Genomic DNA, 21123 nt, shown 5'->3' on the forward strand with positions numbered 1-21123 from the left:
CTAGTCTTGGCTTCAAATGATGCTTTTGTTGTACAAAAACAGAAATGCCCTACTGGATGACATGGCCTCAGCTGACCTAGCCTAATATTTTTACCTCCTTTTGCTACTACTGGCAGGCCCAGCCATTTTCTATGGACCTTTCTTGACACTGAAGAATTGAGACAATACAACCCTGCTTAAGTTTTTCAGTATCCACATATGCACCTATCGGCTGTTAGCTTACCTACCTATGCCTGCAATCTGGGAAATTGAATACCTATGTCTCTCCCACCTTCTCGGGCAGCAAACATCTGTTCAATATTCTCTGCATGAAGTGCTTTGTTACTGGAATCATAGAAGATCCTTAGTTCAAAGGGACCCTCACGGATCATCAAGAGCAGGGTTGCTCTCCAGCCTCTCACTCCCCAGTCTGTACGTAGAGCCAGGGTTTCCCGTCCCAGGTGCAGAATCAGGCACTTGTCTTTGTTAACTTCATGGGGTTTGTGACTGCCTAGCTCTGTAATTTGTCTAGATCTCTCTGCAGGGCTTCCCACCCTTTGAGGGAGTCTACAGCTATCATTGGCAAACTTAGGAAAGTTTTGTGTCCTGCATCAAAGTTATTTATGAAGATGTTGAAGAGAACTGGGCCCATTATAGAGCTCTGGGGAGCCCCACTAGTGCCTGGATGCCAGCCTGATGTGACTCCATTTACTAGAATTCTTTGCACTGTAAACTTAAAACTGATCTACTGCACAATGTAACAAATGATAGTCCAATATTCAGTTTATACACTGCATCCTCATTTTTCTGTGATCATGTGAATTCCATCATTGTCCTTTAGGAAAGGAAAGGAAAGACTTCTCACCTTCCTTTTGAGTATGCTTTCCATAGTTCTACAAGAAATTAAAGCTAAGCTGGGTCCTGAAGTTAGAGGCACACAGCTCTTACAAATATCATTTTGCACAAGTCCCATATAGCTCAGTCTCACTTATTAATAGATTTTATTTGCCTGATAAGCTCACAGATAAAGCAAGAACAGCAAAAAGACTGAAAGTGCAAGCATAAGAGCCGTGCAAAATATGCCATTTGTGGACTTAAGCTTTTCAATTGGATGGAGTGAAATTAATTTGCCTCCTTTGCCAGCACTCTCACCTTGACCAGAGCTGGTGTGTTCACAGCATGCACACAGAACAAAAGGTCATGGTTCACAGCACACACTGTATGACTGAACAGTCAGTAAGTCACTGACACCTTTGATGGTTGCTTAGGAAATTTTCAAACACTTGAGCAGGAAACACTACTTTCTCAGAAGTCCAGCAACAGAAAATTTAGTACAACAACTGTTAAGATATTGCCTAAGAACTACAGCTGGGTATGCAGGTATATACACAGATAAGAAAAAGCAGCAGAAGAGCCTAAAAACTAAAATTTTATTTAAATCATTTAGGAGTAAATTATATAGGCCAGTCCTCTGCAAAAGAGATTACAGTTAGAGAACAGTTACTTCCTTTTACAGTGTAACATAGCAGATTTCCTCCTCAGAGCATAATGTTTACGATTCCCAGCTTTTTTCTTCTGTTCTGGAACAGTAACCAAGCTTTTTTTGAAGACCCCCTGTTGAGTGATGGTAGAAATTGTACCTTTCTTTGTAGGTGGCTCTTCTTCTGCAGTAGGCTTATTTTCCAAGCAACGTTTTCTTCCCACTTCCAATAGAGTTTCCTCACAGTCCTTGAATTGGCTGCTTTCTATCACTTTGTTAGAGTTCTTCTCTGCTAATTTTCTCTTACTGGTAGTCAAAGTGTTCTCCTGTGTTTAAATAGTATCAATTGCTTTGAAGTTGTATGAATTGAACACTTAAAAGGCTTTGTAACTTTTTCTACACAAATATTTTTACAAAACCTTTATGGGTAAGGTGCATAGGGGTTGTCAGAGGAAAAGTCAGTGACAGATCAGTTAATTAAACCAAGAGCTCCTGCAACTTCAGATACTAAGAAACACAATACTTTGCATTGTACAGGAATCAGAGCAAGAGACTAGAGAACTACAAAACGCACGGCTTTCATCAAGAGGACTTAGTTTACCATGCAAAAACTATTTCCAGTGTCAAAAGAGTTGATGAAATTTCCAATTTGTTAAAGGGCACACAGTCTGTTCTACAAATTCATCGCTTTCTGATCATGGTTGGTAGAGTTGAGAGCTTTAATAGCCTTCAGCAAAGCCAAAAACCATTTTTGTCGTGACACGTTTGATGCAATTTGAAAGCCATGTCAGCTCTGCAATACATACATCAAATATCTATTTGACTAAGAAAAAGGTTGTTTACTTGCATGATGAAAAGGGGCAAGCCATGTGGTTGTCAATTATTCATCTATAAGTACTTCATTAAAAACCACAATAGAGTTGAAGTTTGTGGTCATGTTTAAAATTTCATACCACACAGTCTCATGGAACCACTGGATAGTTAAAGCCTTGCTCTTGGAAGGAGCAGTAATAGTAAGTCATCACACTCCACTCACTCCTGGAGCATTCACACTATTGACAAGTTAAGCAGCTGTGAGGCAGAGAGAACACAAAGTATGGCCAAAGCTTTGCGTTCACAGTGTAAGAAATGGATCAGAATGCCAACTAAGTTTCAATTAAAATGGTCTCTAAACTACTTCAGGTTACTGGAGATCAGGTTCAAAAAAAAAAAATCCCAAAAAACCTCTCACTGTGTGTTTTGATTTTTTTTTTTTTGCCTGTATATATCTAGTCAAGCTAGCTTCCAGCACTCAAGAGATATCATTAGACTATACAACTTCAAGTATTGTTAATCACATAAAAAATGGAGATACCCATGTCATACCTTCTTAATTCAAACTCTGCTCAATACATCCACATTAACAATCTTCCCTTGAAAGTGTGCCAGCATGTTGGTGGTGGGTGGAACACACATTGTTTTTTCCTAATTTACACAATTACTGTATTTTTTTACATTCTTAAATTCCAGCTTAAACTAAGATTGAACTTTTGTTGTATCAAAACCTAATTTTCTTCCTCTTTTATTCAGACAGTGATGCACTTCTTCTATCCTCATTGTTTTAAGCCTCACAGTTTGAGGTATTTTTATTTTTTTAAAATGGCTCATCAGATTCTCATCTGGAGTCCTCTAATAATAAATTCAGATGAGTACTTCTGAAAGTCTCATTATTTACACTCACCCTGCTAACATTGTGCTGTGGCTTCAATGCCAATTAACCTGCTATCATTTGAAGTAAATAGCAATTATTTAAAGAAAATGTCAATTTTACCAAGTCCATTATAAACACATTAAGATTTTTTTTGTATCAAGAAAATGAAGATGTCTAAGACTTACATAGTCTTTTATGGTTTCTTCTGAACGGGTTATCTGACCTTGTAGTTTCATAATCATTTCATCTTTTTGCTTCACAATGTCAATCAGTTCTTGAATCCTTTCATTTTGTGTATTCATTTTCTTGAAAAAGAAAAAAAAAGTTCAGTGTTAAATTGAACTCTATCATGCTTTTCAGAAGCAAGATCAATTAAACTACGCTTGCTATAAAAAAAGGTTAGAAGCATAGTCTAATAGCATTTCAAGTTATTTGAATTTTGTATTAAAGCAAACAATTTTGCACAAGTTTTTTTTGAGAAAGTTACCTCAGTTGCTTCTTTAAGTTGCTCAGCAGACTCATCCAATTTAATCCTCTGTGTTTCAAAATCTGTAACAGGAAAAAAGCCTACATAACATAATCAGCCATCACAGTTTACTCAGTAATCCATGTCTTTGAGTCTTCTAGTACTTCAGTAATTTTTTAATACATTTATTTTCAAGTTGACTTCTACTAGGGCATTTCAGAAGTGTTCACATTTTCTGAACTGGACAATTGAGACTTGCAACCCATTCAAAATAGAGATCACATCACAAGATCTTTGCTGAGATCATTATGAGGTGCTGCTAGTTTTTCCTCCAAAGTTCCACATGATGCCTGAGTACACTACATCAGTGAAACAAAGTAGTACAGGGACTACAATACAATAAGGAAATCAATAACTTTAATGTTTTACCCCGCCATTCATAAGTCTGCAATTGACAATTTTAAGTTTCTTCTTAAAAATGAAATAAGCAAGGCCTATAGAATTGTTTAACCCGAACACACACAAAACAATGGATTACCACCATTTTACATATGATTTGGTTACACAGTCCCATTCAATGAGATTAATATTCCTATTTTACAGTATTTCATTTCTTCTCAATTTCTTAATTTGGGTCATTCACATTCACTTACAACCAGATTACCTTTGGTTTTCTTCTCCAGCTCTTCCTTGGTCTCAACTAGTTCAGCAGTTATTTTTGCCAGCTGTTTTTCAAGACAACCTATTGTTTCCTGTGGGTCCTCTAAGGACACAATGTACTGGTGTGCTGCTTCTGCCTGATTTTTGATATCAGTGATATCATTTTGCAGAGAAGCAATAACACCCCCAAAATCAAGGTAGTCGTCTGTGCTGTTTCCTTCATTCTGAAAGAATTTAGATACATTTAGAAATGGCAAATAATTACAAAAAAGCCATTATTTATACAGAAAATATGGAAGATTGTTAGGAATTCTAATATATAAGTACAGTTATAATTCTGACTTCAAAACCATCTTGTGGGCTCACATGCACTGATTGCCCGTTTCTGTCTATCTTCACACACCAGTTTCCAGTATCAAGCTAGAGCTACTTTGTTTTTATAACATTTAATTACCCACCATTACATTTCCCCTTGTATCTCCACAAAAACATCCCCTCCAAGTTTACTATAAAAGTTAGCATATTTTAAACCATTGAGAATATTGAATAAACAGAGCATGCAAACTGTTTTAGAAGGAATACATCTAAAATTTTCATATGACAGGAAAAGCTTGTGAGGTCAAATTAGTCTGTGGTAACTTACAGTAAGTTATACCCAAAGACTGACTTTACATATTGCCTCTTTAAAAAAAAAAAAAAAAAAAAGAGTTCCAAACTTTAAAGATAAAGACTCAAGTTAAGAGTCTAGATATGGCTTAAGTGGATGAATAATTCTCATTGCCTCAGTTGTTGCTACTATTGCTCTAAGAGAGAAGTCTCTGTGACTACCCCAGCACAGTCCACATCTGAGGCCTAAAGTCAGCCTCAAAGATTTTAAATAAGGCACTAAATGCAATGGATTTTATAGCATAAAAAATTGCAGATTTTCCCCCAATTTCTTTGTACAGAATAATTGTCACTTTTGTGCTGGAGAAATGCAGAAAACCCCAAAAATTCCTGAATCCCAAGGCTCAGCAACCTCATCTATTAAATAAGATAAACATATCTTGCTGAGGACACAGTCACATTGTGTGCAATTCCTTGAAACCATCCCTGGTATTTCTTGAGAAATACCATGACCATAACAGGTAGTAGTAAAAGGGACATTTGGGGCAAACAGATAAAAATACCAGAGGTCCAGCTTGCTCACTGCAAGGCTGATCTTGTAATTTACTTTCTTCATCAGCATTTTTTGTACAACTATTTACAAGTTCCTTGAAGATTTCTAGGCGTTTTTCAGCATTTTCTTCAAGCTGTTCTCGTTCATGAGAAAGGCACTTTCTAGAGTACAAAAAAAAAAAACCAAGTCAGCTAAAAGCTAGCCATGACAGAGGCTAAAACATTATTAGCACAGTTGCCTATTAACAAAGATGCTTTCATCTTTATTTTGGCACAATAAAACAATACACAAAACAGTGCTGCTACCCTAAACCAGAAGTATTTTTCACACACACCAGAAGAATAAGAGGGATACAAATACACAGATTATGGATAGCACTAAACAAAAAGCATTTTTCTAAGCTGCTTGAGACAGTATGTTTGGAGTATCACTAAAACAAAAAGGAACCAAAGAATTTGCAAATGTCACTCTTTCCACAACTTACCAAAGCAGTTCTTCCCTTAGAGTTCTACAGGATAAAAACACTACTTAAAAATTATACACACACATTCCTACCCATCCCACAGAAAAATCAAAGCCTTTTCTAAAGAGCATTTTTCCTCAGCACATAAGCCAAACGAAACCAACACATTAACTGATGCAGTAGAAGATCAGATCTAGCAGAAGATTGTGGTCACTTACAACAAAGAGAGATTTAAGAAAAGTAAATTTACTTTCACTTTCTTAACAAGTAACTTTAAAACCACTTCAAGCCAGCTTACTTGAAATTTATTTCCCGTTGAGCAAAATAATCCGTAAATTCTTGTACCACTTCTTCACGAATTTTTATTTCCAGCAGTAACTTATTTTTCTTTTCAGTAATAAGTCTGTTCCTCAGCTCTTCTACTAGATTCACCAGCATCTAGAATTACAAGTAGCATTATGCTTTTCATAAAGAAATACTTTACCACAAGTGAGATTTTTCCCATTCCTCAAACACTATAACACGTTACTTTGCAGCTGGAAAAATTTTTTCCAGTTCTTTTATTAGCTTATTGAGAAGGATTTGTGAGTAGATTGCACTACCTGTTTGGTATTAACACAGCAATTTAGGTTAGCACAGAATGGGGATTTCCAAATAACACCAAGTTTATAACAAAAAGTCTTAAAGTTATCTTTAAAGATGGATTTAATGTCCACAGCATTTGGCCTTTTTTTCCAGATGTCCCTTTTTCGGTATTAATTAAATCTCCACAAAATGGTCTCTAGTCCTCTGTTACCTTGCTCCTTGCCTTCCCTAGAAGCGACTAAAATTGCTGTTTCTTAAAGAACAAAGGAACAATCTTGTGCTGCTCAAAAATAGGTAATACCTTCTGTGTATTGACCACAGGATACCAAAAGAAGAGAAAGCCAAATCTGCAATTCTTACTGCTCAGCTTGCACTTTAACACATTTCACAGTTTTCCCACAATAAGCACCAAGGCATAAGTAATCCCACTTGTAGTTCCAAACACTGGATTTAGGCAGAATAAGGCAATGAGGGGGAAAGGGGAAAAAAAAGTGAGATGGAAGAAGCCAGAAGAATACATTGCTTCAAGGCTCCATGCTATAATTATTCTTAAAGTAGCCCTGGCATATACCATGTATTTTTCTTTTGCAATAACAACTTCATTTCCTTCATTTTCCTGCACTGCTTCTTCTCTTGACATACTGGGCTGTTCCTCCATCTCATCATCATCATCTTCAAACACATCTTCCAAGGTTCTGTCCCATAGGATAGTAGCTCTTTTCCTTGGGATTGGCATTCTAGTGACATTAAGCAGTGAGGATTCTCCTGCCAATTTCTGGCCAAATGACTGATCTTGGGGAAGAATCGATGTGTCCATAACTAAAACCTACCCAAAAAAATCAAGAACAAAAAGTTATTGATATTTTTTAAAGCTCCATTGGCACCTTGAAGACCTATTGCACTCTCCTATAGGTCTCCTGAGCAAAGCACTCTCTCTGCTTAGCTATCCTCTGTTCAGGGTCACTACTTAGACCAGTTTCCAGCTAGAGTTGACAAAGTTGTCACATTACAGCCTAACCCTTCTTTGGATCCCAGGAACACCAAGTTTCACTAACTGCATAACCTACAAGAGGCAGCAACAGATTGTCCATTTTCTGTACTTTGAGTTTCCAGTTGCATTACACAAACACCATCCCACAAAATCTATTTCTTTCACAGCTCTATAACAACTACAGTCTGCTCCTTCTGATATTGTACTTAACCCACCCAAATTCCAAAGGCATGGACTTAACTGTCAACAAAACTTTTCCATGGCTTCCATTAAAACTACATCATTGATCCTGCACACTTACATCTTCCAACTTTGCCAAAGTTACATCACTGCACTTACTCCTACTGACTCTGCTTCCACCTTCCCACTGAAGCCTCTGAACATAAAGATGACCTTTCACACTCTTTGGTGCTCAATCTATTTTATCAGTAATTCAGATGAGCAATATTCCAAGCTAAGACAGTGTAGCATATGGGACAGCTAGAAGTGAGAGCATGTTGTATCTGCAGAAGAAATTTACCCAGATCACAGGAAAATTCTACCAAATATAGTAAGTTTCTTATTAGGTTGGATGTTTCATAGGAGTTTCAGATTTTCAGTAGATGCTTCCACCCCCACACTCCAAAGGAAAAAAAGTCCCAATAAAGTCTTTTTAAAAGCTGTAGGAGATAAAGCTCGATCCAGTGTAATTAAAAATTACTTCAATACAAGACAAAAATCTAATAACTAAATTCATATTCCTAAAAGGGAGAGAACCTTTTAGGTTTTTTAAAGCAAATCAAAGTTACTGATCAACAAGATAAACTACAACACGCTTACTTTTTGTGCAATGGCTGAGAACTTTAGCACATTTAGTGTTTCCTCATATGCTGATGCACATTTGCTGATGTTTACTATCATGTACACCTTCCCCCTTCCACTGAAAAATCCTTGAAGGAAATGAGTTAATTTACTTTCCCGAAAGGGTATGTGCTGCTGCAACCTTTAAAAGACAAAAGAACAGATGATCAGAAATTGAGTAAATTCCAGTCAGTGTAATAACTATCTAGCCTGAAGACTTGAAAGTTTCACTCTTACTATGGCACTAGTGACAAAGGTGTTTTAAATATCAACTTTAAATTTATATTTACTCCAAAGTTTGTTTGATAAGCCAAGCTCAGAACAAGGAAGTAAAATCACTAACATCTATGATAGCACGTTTAAAGGATGTTATAATTTAAGTGATTTAATTAAAAAGCAAAACAAGGCAAGTTTAAAGATAACTTTAGTTCATCAACAAGACTCCAGTATAGACATCAGAAATCTATACATTCTTTTCTACCAAAAATTTAAGTGTTAGTATTGTATATTTTAAACTACAACTTTTAAACATTGTAGGTAATACCTAAAAACCACAACCAATTGGCAATTCTAGGAAGGACTTACTTTGACTGCTGACAGTTCTTGAGTGCATTAATACACTTGCCTAGAGTCAGGAGAGAGGTATTTATATTGCCACTCTCTTTCAATCTGTCACCCTCATTGCGGGTCTTGGTATATCTTTCAGAACCAGCCAGATCACACAAGGACAATCTGAAAGCAGACAAGGAGAAATCGGTGAATTTACCTTAAAGATGCACTAATCATCTGCTTTTAAAAATGATCACTTTTCCTCATCCTTCTCAAGTCTGCTTCCCTAATAAAATTTCCTGCCATTTTCTGCTAAATATTTGCCCAACATGCTTCCTATTCCACCCCACCCACCACCTCTTCATCTTCTTCCTTCTGGGGACTTGCATGAGTTCAGGAGTAAAGAAGCAGGAGAACCTTGTGGAGGAGTAAAGAAGTCTGGCAGAACCTTGTGCTGAGCAGAGGTGACAAGACATAACAGCACTGACACGGGATGGCTTGAGGGAGAGGGCCAAGTACTGTATGAGGGTGGCAGTGGGGAGCCACCATACATGCAGGAGGCTCTGCCAGTGAGCACTGGGTGCAGTACCAGCACATCAACATGGAAACTGAGAACTGCATCACGAGAGACAGACTGTTCTGAACTTACTCATTGACTCGGGTCACCCTTGGTATTCCTGAATCTTCAATTTTTAGTAGTTTAACTGTGAATATGCTGTGACTAAAAGGAGAAATTAAAATCAGTACAGAAGTGATAAAGTAGATCAATACTTTCAAAGTATTTTTAGCCTCCACAACTTCTGTTCAAAATGTTGTTTGATCTGTCAAGACATCTAAGCATACACAATCAGACAAACTTTTAAAGAGATGTTTATGTAGCATGTATTTTGATTTTTCCTCAGATATTTAGGTAAATGCTTTTGTATAGTATTTGTTAAAATACTGTGAGCTTTAGGACATGTCCACCCTACTCAAGAATTGAATCCTTTTGGCTTAAGCCATTGTGCCACACACTGCTGCCACACCAAACCTGAACCTGGAGATCTAGACCTTGTTAAAGCCTCTTCCCTTCCTAGAAGCCATAAGCCATGTTTTAGTTTCTCCTTCCTCCCACCCATCATCCTACGCCCACTGCTACTCAAAATGTTTCTTACCTTCTGCTGGAGCAATTATTTAGCTTCGTGCTTGCAATACTCTGGTGTTTCAACCCCAGTTTTAGAAGTCTAAAAGCTTCTTTAGAGTCAGAAATCTGAACCCACTGCAGATCTTCAGGAAGAACAAATAAGATATTTTTTTAGATAACCAAAATAAGTATTATGGGGATAATGTATACACAGCAAGGACACTACATTTACTTGAGGCATAGAAACATTTTACTGCATCTGCTTCAGACAGAAGTTATGTGATGACAAATCAGTTCAAAATGCCTCCTCTCATAGGAAAGGAAGGGCAAGTACATCACATCATTTCATCATTATTAGCACATTAAATATGTTCCATTCAAACTAAGTGAGCAACCTTAGCCTGAGCACAGACAAGTCAAAAAAGTAAGGTCTAATATGAGTAGAAATCCCTATAGTCATATTCAGCAAGGCAGAACTATACCTTCTAAATCCTAAAATAAAGAACAGCTTCTTCAATTTATACCACAGTTGAGGAGGGGAAAAGGAGGAAGGGGAAATCATATGCAAATCTTTCAGCACCATCAATTTAACTGAAAAAAATCAGAAGAATTTTGCCTGCAATATGATGACCATATGTCTAAAGTCTGCTTCTCTACAGAGAATACTGAAAAAATCCTAGAAACAAAAACCTAGGAAACTGTTGAGCTAATTATAAATACAGTTAAAAACTACTGACCTCTTTTTTTAAGAAAGTGGAAAAAAGAAAACCCCTAAAAAAATTGTCATTTGTTTGCAATATTTCTCCCATTTCAAAGAAATATCAAGGCAGTAGAGTGCAGAGGCTTTTAACAGTTCCAGTCAAGATAAAACAGTATTAAAAGCAGGGATACTTCTATGTATGTAGATTGTAATAATTTTGTTATTGAGTTTTCTAATCTAAGCATCATTACATGTAGACCAACTTTTCAAATTACATTTGGCAATTTGCAAGGTATTCTATTCACCTTTTACAAAAGAACATCCCTTGATGTCTTGAGCAAGGCGTAGTGTTTTTCTTTTCTTGTCATTTGATACAGGAATCAGTAGATCATAAAAACATTCATTGTATATCTCAAAAAATGAAACCCAGACAGAAAACTTGATATAATTTCTTGCAGTTGTGATAGATTGTTCCAAGTCTTCTGAGATATCTTCCAAATCTGCCAAGTACAAAATATTCCAAACCAATATAACCCAAGTGAGTTTCATTAAAAAATTAATAAGTAAAAATTGATATAACAAACCTTCTAAAAAACACTCAAAATCTAAAATCCATTTAAAAACATCCATTTAAGTTCCCACCCCATTTCTTAAATATCTTGACCTCATGCTTAACTTATGTATTTTCAAGAGACACCTACGCTACTGCTTCCTTTTCCACTTTTAAATTCCATTAACCACATAAAGCTTGGTTAGAATTAGTAAAATCTCTTCAACATCTTTAAACTAAACTGACAAGACACCTCATTTTGACTTTTTAAAGTAAACCTAGTATTTAGGTAGTTTTTAAATGCTAGCATGAAGTTTATATAATTACATAGAGGTACTCTAAAAGCCTGGCAGGATACCACTAGGACCCACAGCATCAGTGGTATGACATTTCTTTGCTAGAACTTCAGCTCATTTAATGCCTGTTCAGATATTCTTCTAACCATTTTATCCTTGTGTTTTCTGCCCAGATTATTTGCTCACTATCCAATTCACAGGCATATAAAATTGACAAAACTCATTTTATTAGCACATACCAGAAGCCAGTTATTAACCTTAAGAAGGCTTATTTGGCAGCTTTAACTGCAAAACTGCTATATAAAACATACCCTTCGAATCCATAGGTGCTTTGTCCCTATGGACAATCTGGTGGTCTACCTGCAAAAGAAAACAAACTTTAAAATACACTGTTGACAGTACAAGTTATTTCTAACAGCTCTATTGTATCACTAGATGGGAATACAGCATGGGTGCAATATGCCAATGGAAAGACCCTGGTTGCACAGCAGGTCTAGTGCACCTGTACACTGCTATTGACAGGGCTCTTCCTACCTCACACTCACCCTGCCTCTCCCCTCACACCAGTATATAGCATTTCAGCTTGCTGACTTGGAAACAGTCTAGGCACAGAAAACAAGAGGGGTAGGAACCCCTCACATAAACAGGGTGATTCAAGAGGATGATTTCAGGATGCCAGTTGCAGTTTAAACATTAGTCTTAAACTTGTAAATCCAGGGGACTCTGAATTATTTTACTAATGGTATTTTGCTAATATTGGATTTCATATTTTTCCAGCTTACTTGGCTAACCCTTGGAAATAAGAGGTAAATGTAGAACACTCATTCACTTAAAAACTGAAATGAGCAACTTGCTGCTTCATGATACATGTTTGAAATAGAGTTGAAATAAAGCCCATGTTTTACTAAGAGAAAGACAATTTTATTTTGCTACTAAAAAAAAAGTAAACCAAATAACTATAGTTAGAGCTTTGGAGCTTCATACATACACTCCCTTCCCAGTCTTGGTTTTGGTTAGTTAGGTTTTTTCAGACATAGAACTGCAAGTTGAAGTGCCTAAAGAAATTAAATCCATCTACTGAAATAAGTATGCTTAACAGAACTAACATGAAATAAAAAAACAGTTGTGGTTTGGTTCAGGTTTCTTTAGTATTCTGTCAAGGGTATATTTCATAATAAATTTTACAAATAAAAATTTTAGGTATTAGGTTTTACACATATAAAAACCCATACAAACTTCTGCTGCAGCAGATGCAAACTTTGCCAGCAAATTTGTAGGTTTAAGTGTCGTTCTTATAAACAATTTCAGAAACTAGAAGGTGCATTCAAACACACATGAAAGGTTTTTCTGAAGTCCCTTCTGAAGGCTGACAGAGATAGATTCACCTTACTCCTGTGCTTCTGAAGTGAAGTCACAGAATTCTGCTGCCACCTACCTTCCACACTGAAGCCCAGTCAACCAATAGCTAAAAACCAAGGCAACAGATACATACATTCTTTTTGCTTTTCAACACTAGCTATCATAACTTACCATACCACAAGGGAAATGTTTAATTCTTTTTGTAATAAAAAAAAATTTAAAAGTACCTTTCTAGTTCCAAAATCTCATATATGCTCAGTTTTATTTCACATTATTCCATTCATTTACAAATTAGAAGACACCAAGAAAAAGGTATGGTTATATAAAGTAAAAATTCACCTAACTGGAATTGGACTAAACAGCTTTAGGATTTCAGTCAGCTCCTAAAACTGGCGTGTATTTCTGGACTGCTCAACAGTGAACTGTAAGAAAAAAGCCCAGTAAAAACTCATCTTTAATTCAAACTGTTAAGTCCACTAGCTTTATAGCTCTGTTGCTTCAAACAGATTTTTGCTTTGTTTAAGGATATTTGCCCAACTGAAAGGGCAACAACCTCAAAACTATTAATTTCTTCCAAATATCCTGAAAGACAGTATGTTCTTTAAAGGATCAGAGCTACTAGCATTCCCACAGATAAGAACTGAATGCAAATAGTCTATAATGTAATAGAGGATAAATTATCAAGTGTCCAAGCTACAAGAAAAACAAAAAAAAATCACTTAGTTCACATGCCCATGAAGCCACAAGACAAAAATTCCCAGGAACAGGGGTCATCAGCTCTATTGCTCACTAATCTGAATGGCTGGCTGCCAGCAAATAGACACACCCATGGTTAAATACAGCCAGTCTCTTCCCACTGCAAATGAACAACATGGAGCTATCTAAAGATGCATGTACTCATCAATATAAAAAGTGCTCCTCTACCTCTTTTATTAGACGAAGTAATGAATTTTTAATAGCAGTTTCTTCTTTCACTTGGTTTTCAGTCAGCTTTATATAATCTCTACACCTATAGGGTTTGAGGTCCATTGCTGTGTACAGCTTTCCTTGAATACTTTTAAACAACATATCCATAGTCCTTGGCAGAATACCAACATCATCTTCTGTCCCTGAAAGAACATACAAAAGAAAAATCCAGTTATTGCAAGGTATAAAGATAAATGAGGACAGAAGGATATATAAATCTCAAGGCATACACAAAGAGTTTGAAGACAACTTACAGCATGAAGCAATGGAGTTTTCTTTGTATTCTCAAGGTAACAGAAATAGCATTAGAAAGTTTTGAAATGTATTTGGCTTTCAGGAACAGTTCATGCTCTATATCAGTAATGAGTATAACATAAAAGAAAAACTACTGGAGTATTTTGCATAATCTTAACCTTAAGGGAAAGCAAAACAAAAACCACCCACGATCAACAGACATTTGATAAAGACTTGCAATTTTTCAACTGTATTTCATAAACTGCCTTCACTTTCTCAAGGAAGTAATCTTGAAATAAAACTCATGAATGATCTCTTAGTTGCAGTCCTGTACTAATTCCACAGAACCTCCAAAACAGTTTCTAGAAGCCTTGCAAAGACTCACTCTTTTCCCTGTCCCAGACCCTTTTCTCTGAATATACTACTTTTGCACCTAAAGACAAAGAGTCAAATCAAAGTCTCAGTGCACGCTTGATCTTTCTGGATAAAAATGCAAGTTTAAAAAGGGTTTACTTATATTTGATTTCTAAACCAGAGAAAAGGGAAGTGTGAAAGAGGAACTATTGTCCTGTCTCAGGCTGATAACTTCTCCTGCTTTTGAGTCAGACGGAATAGCACTAGCTGCATCACTTAAGTCAGAACTTACATAAAATTTTGTTGGCACTCAGACCCCTAGCTAGTAGCCAAATACCACATTAAACTCCAGTACTCTTGCATAACATTTGTTTCTCCTCATTGTCTCGCTAATAATTTTTTGTTTATTGCAACGCCAGTTGTAATTCAACCTAACATGAACAAAGGAATAGTCACTGGTGAATGAGGAAAAGTCCTAAAAACCTGCTTCATCCTTCACTTAGGTCCTTTGACATTGACTGAATACAGGTTCTCATGTAATGTTAAAGTGCAAAAACACAAGAGTAAGTCCTGGTACCCAGTAGGCAACATTCCACCCTGTCAATTTTTATCAAAGTTCTAAGAATATAATACCATGAAAAAGCTTCTAGTCTAAAAAGCATCTATCAAGAATTCTTGAAACCCCATACAATACACCCCAAACTAGTCAAGCATAGGGGACTGTACACTTGAGGAATTGTTGGGTTTTTGTGATTTACCTTTATTTATTAGGAGAGAAAAGAACATCCCAATCTTGCCCCAGACAAATGATAACTTAAAAGTACTGGCAGTAGTCTTTAATTACAATCCAACGGGCAGAGGACTGCTTAGAAAATAATGTCACTTCAATGAAGAACAGTTTCAAGTGACACACAACTCATTGTCCTTCTACTGTTTCCTTGTATAAAATAACTGGTATTGCATCCAGATCTGCCATTTCATTATAGGAGATACTGTTTCATTGTGAATCAAATCATCTCATTTGTTAAAATGCTTTGAAAAATAGCTGAAGAATGACATCTTCTGACCAGAAAGGATATGGAGCTTGTGCACCAGGAGAAAAAGCTTCCTAGGATATTGTTAAACTTGGGAACTCAAGCCAAGACAAATACATGAAAATAATCAAATGTGTTTCATATTTATTCTCTGCTATTATAATTGAAATACTCTAATATTATTTCTGATTTGTGCATATAACCTTTATAATAATAATAAAACTCCAGAAAATGCTAGTCTGGTGTAGAGTGACCTACAGTTTTCAAAATCTGTTATACTGAATATGCATTTTTTCCAACTTCCCCTCATTCCTGGGGTACGAGATACTTTGAGAAAAATAGAAAGATCACACATACATGCTTGAAATTATAGAGCCTTACAAAGTAATATGACCATGTGTTTAGCTTAACTCAGGTTGTGACTGTCTGTTGGTAGTTAAATTTGTTATGGAAGGAGACTTTCGAAGACTGTTAAGAGAAGCAAATGGATAGAGACTACATTTCAAAGGAAGGAAAAAGTTACGTTTCTGCTAGAAGTAATCTTTAAAAAAAAAAAAAAAAAAAAAAAAAGTGCTTGCAAGAAGAACTCATTTCTACTTTTACCTTGGAAAGTGTAAGTTTTCCCAGCATTTGTTACACCATATGTAAAAACTAGACGATTATATCCATCTAGGAAATCTTGCACTGGTTGCTTCATAGTACCTTCAAAGAATTCTTCTTGGGTTGTTTCAGGTCCAAACACCTGAGTATTATCAAGAAATAGTTATACTTTGAGCAATTACTAGAGACTTTTAAAGAATCTTTTAAATTCTGTTAGTTTATAATCTTAAAGACTATAAAGTTTAAAAATACAATTTGCTTGGTATTCAAGAATGTAAGTTAAAATAACTTGTACCAGAAATAATTTACAAACATTTAAAGACAGCTCATTTACTTGTGAAAAAGTGAACTTCTGTAACATTGGTCCTGAAGTTTTTTCACTTAGTCGACTCAAATAGTGTTGGGGGGGCTTCAGTACAATATTTGTTGAATCTTCAAGTGAAACACAGTCCTATTAAAAGGAAACAAGCAATACAGGCATGAAGAGACGATAAAGAGCTCAGCTTACAGAAAAAAAAACAAAAAAACACCCACAAAACATATTTTAAGTATTTTTAAACTAAATAAATGTCACACCTGTGATCCATTTTCTCTTTCCAACGATGTAAATGGCCTGATACGCAGGCATACTTGTATGTGTCCCTTCGACTCCAAACTGCTCCTCTTAAAAAAAAAAAAAAAACACCAAAAAAACCCAGTTAGAAATTTGGTTATTTTCTTGATAATTAGCATATGAAACCAGTTTTATTGGATCAGGCTGTTTTGAACAGATTTATTTGATAACATGGGAATCAAAACTACTTCACTAGATCAGCTTTGACAAGTGCTTCAGCCCCTGCAGAAGCTTGCTGTGGCAAATTAATCTTGCAGCACATTTATGTAAACACTGCATTCAGGCCAGCAAAAACATTCTATAAGCTGGCAATCAGCCTCATTCACAGAAAAATGATGTGCCCAATAAGGCATCAATGCACTGCCACACAACTTAGTCTAAATCCTATGCATCTCTTTCAAACTAAAAAATAACAAAGAAGCTTTTCATCTTCTCAGTAAAATTCTGGCTATTCCTACCTATGAAAGGATTAGGCTTATATTTTAAAAAATAAATATACACACAGTAAATTTTTCTTACCTGGCTTGTGTCCGAGCCTGAAGAAACCAAAGAAAATTCAGAGGAGAGATCTGTTTTAATATCTTCCACACTTACTGGTCCTGCTCTTGGAGATGGCTCAATGCTAGCAATATAGGATGGTCTGTAGAACTTCTCATTATCCAAAATCGGTTCCATCCTGCAAGATAAAATAAAACTATTTTGTGCTCTCTGATAATATAACATATAATATAGTTTACATATATAATATACATTACCATGCCTAGGCTACAGCAAAGCATATCAGTTGTTTTACTAAATACTAATGGAGAACATGCAGTGTTCATTAAAGGAATGGGCAGAGTAGGATTGGTTCAAAACTCTTTTGCTCAGGAAGAGTGTTGGTTTCCTGCCTATAATGCAGTCCCATTTCAATTTCTCCCAGCATAAAACCTGAGAGGTGTCTGCATTTCAGTGTCAAAACACTTAAGAGCTAAGTCTTCCTGTGCAGGCTGTAGAAGCCAGACACAACTTTAAGCAGTTAGACAAACACCACCAGGCTGCAAATGAGATAAAGCTAGACATAAACTAAGCACCAATGTTTACTTTCTAATCTAATGTTTCTTCTAATCTAATTTTTTTTTGGCCTATCATCTGTATGAAAACCAGCAAAAACTTGGCCTGAAATATCATCATGGCTTAAACAAAGACTAATCAGTGAATAAGCTACCCTTGGAAAGAAACATACCTGTGCTATCACGATCTGGAAGTCTTATTCATCAGCTACACAAAGGCACACTGCAAAACTCTTACCAGCCCTTTACAGGAAACATATTTATTAGATGACTGGCATTTTAATTGCTTTAAATCTATGCTTAAAGTGTGATTTGTCAAGATTATGCTCTCATTCTGTATCTTTTTCCTTAAGAAGCACAAGACAAACATTTAGCTGTGCATGCAAAGGCAGAGCTGTAAGTGTTCGCACAGCCCAGCGCTCAGAACAGCGAGGTTCAAGCCCGTACAGGGTGCCAAGCCCACGGTGCAGACTGTTTTATCTGCCCCCACGTTGAGTCACACAGCCCTGAAAATACCGCAGTTATTTACATGTGAACAACTGCATTTCCCGGCTGCAGGCACCAAAAGGTACTCGTGTCCCGGGATGGGTTACTGTAAGCCTGCTAACCTGGTAATAGAATTTAGAGCTGTAGACCCCCTCAAAGAAGGGGATCCCCAGAGGCCTACACAGCAAAGCACGGCCACAGCTCACACACAGCCCGTGGTGCTGCCAGGCAGCACAACAAAAGGTAGAAAGAGCTCCAAACCACACAGTAAGGCTGGCAGCTTACATAAAACCTAAAGCAACAGCCCTAACACCAAAAAAAAAGAAAAAAAAAATTAAATTAAACTGTCTTCTCCGCAGTTATCAACCTTTCACTTCCAGGCTTTGCGCTATTAGCCTGTTCTTACGGGACACAACCAGCGCGGCTTTGGCAGCAGCACAGCCCTGGGCGGGAGTTACCCAGGCCCTGCAGGCCCCACCGAAAACTGCTCACACGCCACAGCCCCTCCCGCGTAACCGGGATGGCAGCGGGGTGAGCTGGGGGAGCGGCCTCCGCGCCGCCGCCACAGAGACCACCCGCGCCGCTTTCACGGCTCCACGACCCCCGCGACACAAGCACCGCGACACAAGCACCGCGACCCCCCTGCCGGCGAAGCCCCCGGCCCCGCTCACCCGCCCGGCCCCGGCGGCTGCTGGGCTCGCGCTCCGCTCCGGCCGCGGCTTCTTTTCGAATCCGACCAATGGCAGCGCACGGAGCCGCGCGGCCTCCTGGGAGGACGGCGCTGCCGCGGCGCAGGGCTCGACGGGAAGTGTAGTCCCGGAGGTGCGGGGCCGCCCGTCCCGGTTTGCCCTCGGGCGGCGGCCGCGCCCCGCTGGGCCGGAGCGGCCGGGGCGGCTGCGCGGAGGCTGCGCGGAGGCTGCGGTGCCGCCGCCACACGGGGCCACCAGCGCCCGGCCCCGCGGCGACAGCAGGACCTCGGCTGCCGCGGGACGGCGCCCTGGCCCCGCCAGGCCTGCCCTGACCTGTGTGCGGCGCCCGGACTTCGCCTCTCTCAGGTGCGGCAGGAGGACGAGTGTAAGTTGGAGCTTGCCGGAGCTGTGGGTCATGACAGCCTTCTGCTGTCTGTTTATAAACAGGACAATCATTGTTTGCAGATGGCGACAGGGAAGAGGCCAGTGACCTGCTCGATGCCTCGTACCAGAGCAGGGATCAGCTGAATTGGGAATCTCCCGTTTTAAGATCAGGATGTGCTTGTGCCTTGCCCTGGGTTCCAGTCCTGACAAATGACAGCTGTGGAAGACACTTAGCATCGTACCTTTGTTTAAAAGCTTCCCCAGGCAGAGATTGTTGCTGGGTGCCAGGTTTGCATGATGGGCATTTAATTTCTTAATCAGCAATGAGATAAATTCTTCGGTTTTATTTTCAAAACAATGAGATCATCGGTTTCTGGAATGTCAGGGTATGAAAATATACAGAATTTGGTAACAAAAATCAGCATGACTTTCTCTTTAGAATCAGACAGAAATTCTTTCAACCTTAATAAGAAATGTCTGCCAGTTTTGAATTGAAATAAAAGGACAAGTAACTTGAAAGTAGTCAGTATCAGCCAAAATTGAATGTTTGTTTTTCATTTGAAGAAAAGACTGCCAGCAAAAGCAAGTAAATCTGCAAAGGAATAATTCTACACAGATTTTGTATCAGCTGCTTTCATGAGATTATCTTTAACATTAAATCCTATCTTTCTTTAAACAGAGGCTGTGTCATATCAGTAAAAGAGGTATACTAAAGGATTTCAGTTTGGTTGTAGGCCACATGGTAAGTATTGGTCTGTTTTAACAGGAGAAAATGATGCAATGTTGAATTTGAAATTGTTTGCTAGCAAAACTGAAAAGTTCTTGAAATCATACTGTAAAACTCCAGCTAACATTTTAAAAATTATGTTGGTTTCTGTCTTAAATAGAATACAAACTACTGAACTTACCTAATGCCAAAACACCTTTTTCATACCAAGAGAGGACTAAGAATGCCTCTGAAAATATGGGAGAAAATTAGCTCCTGGGAGAAAACATGAAAGTTGCTGTATTTTACTTGTTGGAAAGGAAAACTGAGGATCTGGGAATATTTTGCAAGGTATATTCCTAAAAATGCTGGGTCTATGACCTGCAGAACATTATTATTGCTAAGTCAGGGGGGCATCACAAAGCTTCTTGTACAGGCAATATTTTGATTTTGTTATAATTTTGGATTTCTGTTACTGTTTTTATGAATACTGCATGTGCTGTTATAAGTTAAACTAGAATCTCAAAGAACTCCCATCAGGATACTGAAAGGACAAACTAAACCACAACCTGACATGTGTTCCCAGCCTCACGCAAACCACGGTAAAGAAAACATTAGGTCAGCATAACCAATCCAGCCTGCTTTGGAGTGGGAGATGGTGAAACTCCATCTATGTAAATAAGCTTTATGGCTTTCTACCAAAATATTCTTCTTAAAATGGTTTGTGCAAGGACACCGGTTGCAACAAAAATATCTGCTGCTAAAACAGCATTCATTAACTCATTCACCCCTGAAATTTGATTGTGTTTCTTTTCAAATTCTTTACAACTTGTGTAGCATGTTTGGCACTCCCAAGAGGAAAAGATTTTTATAAAGGACTTGTTAGAAACTTAGGTTCCTTGTATTTGAGACAAGATTCAAAAGTTGTGGATAGTCTAAATGATGCCCTATGAGACAGCACATCTCAGCTTGCTTTCACATTGCTGTCAGAAGTAATTAGAGACACAGTCAGCACTCCCCAGCATCCTTCAGCACATCTGAGCAGCAGCCAAACCAGAGGTGGCTTCAGTTTCTTTGTACTCCACTCACCTTCCCCAGGGAATTAACCAAGGGAG

General features: G+C 37.8%; 1 protein-coding gene across 1 annotated transcript in view; it reads right to left on the reverse strand.

The window, feature by feature from the left end:
• The window catches only part of KIF20B (kinesin family member 20B), a 33180-nt gene extending 15215 nt beyond the window's left edge, over nt 1-17965 (reverse strand). Inside the window, exons 1-19 of the mRNA XM_053949555.1 lie at nt 17917-17965; nt 17211-17367; nt 16655-16741; nt 16413-16529; nt 16082-16220; nt 13815-13999; nt 11843-11891; nt 10991-11185; nt 10017-10128; nt 9512-9583; nt 8899-9045; nt 8293-8455; nt 7054-7308; nt 6196-6335; nt 5445-5595; nt 4280-4499; nt 3637-3698; nt 3335-3454; nt 1620-1785 (exon numbers count right to left, since the gene is read on the reverse strand). Of these exons, the coding sequence (XP_053805530.1) occupies nt 1620-1785; nt 3335-3454; nt 3637-3698; nt 4280-4499; nt 5445-5595; nt 6196-6335; nt 7054-7308; nt 8293-8455; nt 8899-9045; nt 9512-9583; nt 10017-10128; nt 10991-11185; nt 11843-11891; nt 13815-13999; nt 16082-16220; nt 16413-16529; nt 16655-16741; nt 17211-17366 (2536 nt within the window). The 5' untranslated portion in view covers nt 17367; nt 17917-17965. The remainder of the gene's footprint in view (nt 1-1619; nt 1786-3334; nt 3455-3636; nt 3699-4279; nt 4500-5444; nt 5596-6195; nt 6336-7053; nt 7309-8292; nt 8456-8898; nt 9046-9511; nt 9584-10016; nt 10129-10990; nt 11186-11842; nt 11892-13814; nt 14000-16081; nt 16221-16412; nt 16530-16654; nt 16742-17210; nt 17368-17916) is intronic.
• Nucleotides 17966-21123: the final 3158 nt, after the last annotated feature.

This window comes from Vidua chalybeata, chromosome 8 (genome assembly GCF_026979565.1).
Source record: "Vidua chalybeata isolate OUT-0048 chromosome 8, bVidCha1 merged haplotype, whole genome shotgun sequence".
In the NCBI taxonomy this organism is placed as follows: Eukaryota; Metazoa; Chordata; class Aves; order Passeriformes; family Viduidae; genus Vidua; species Vidua chalybeata.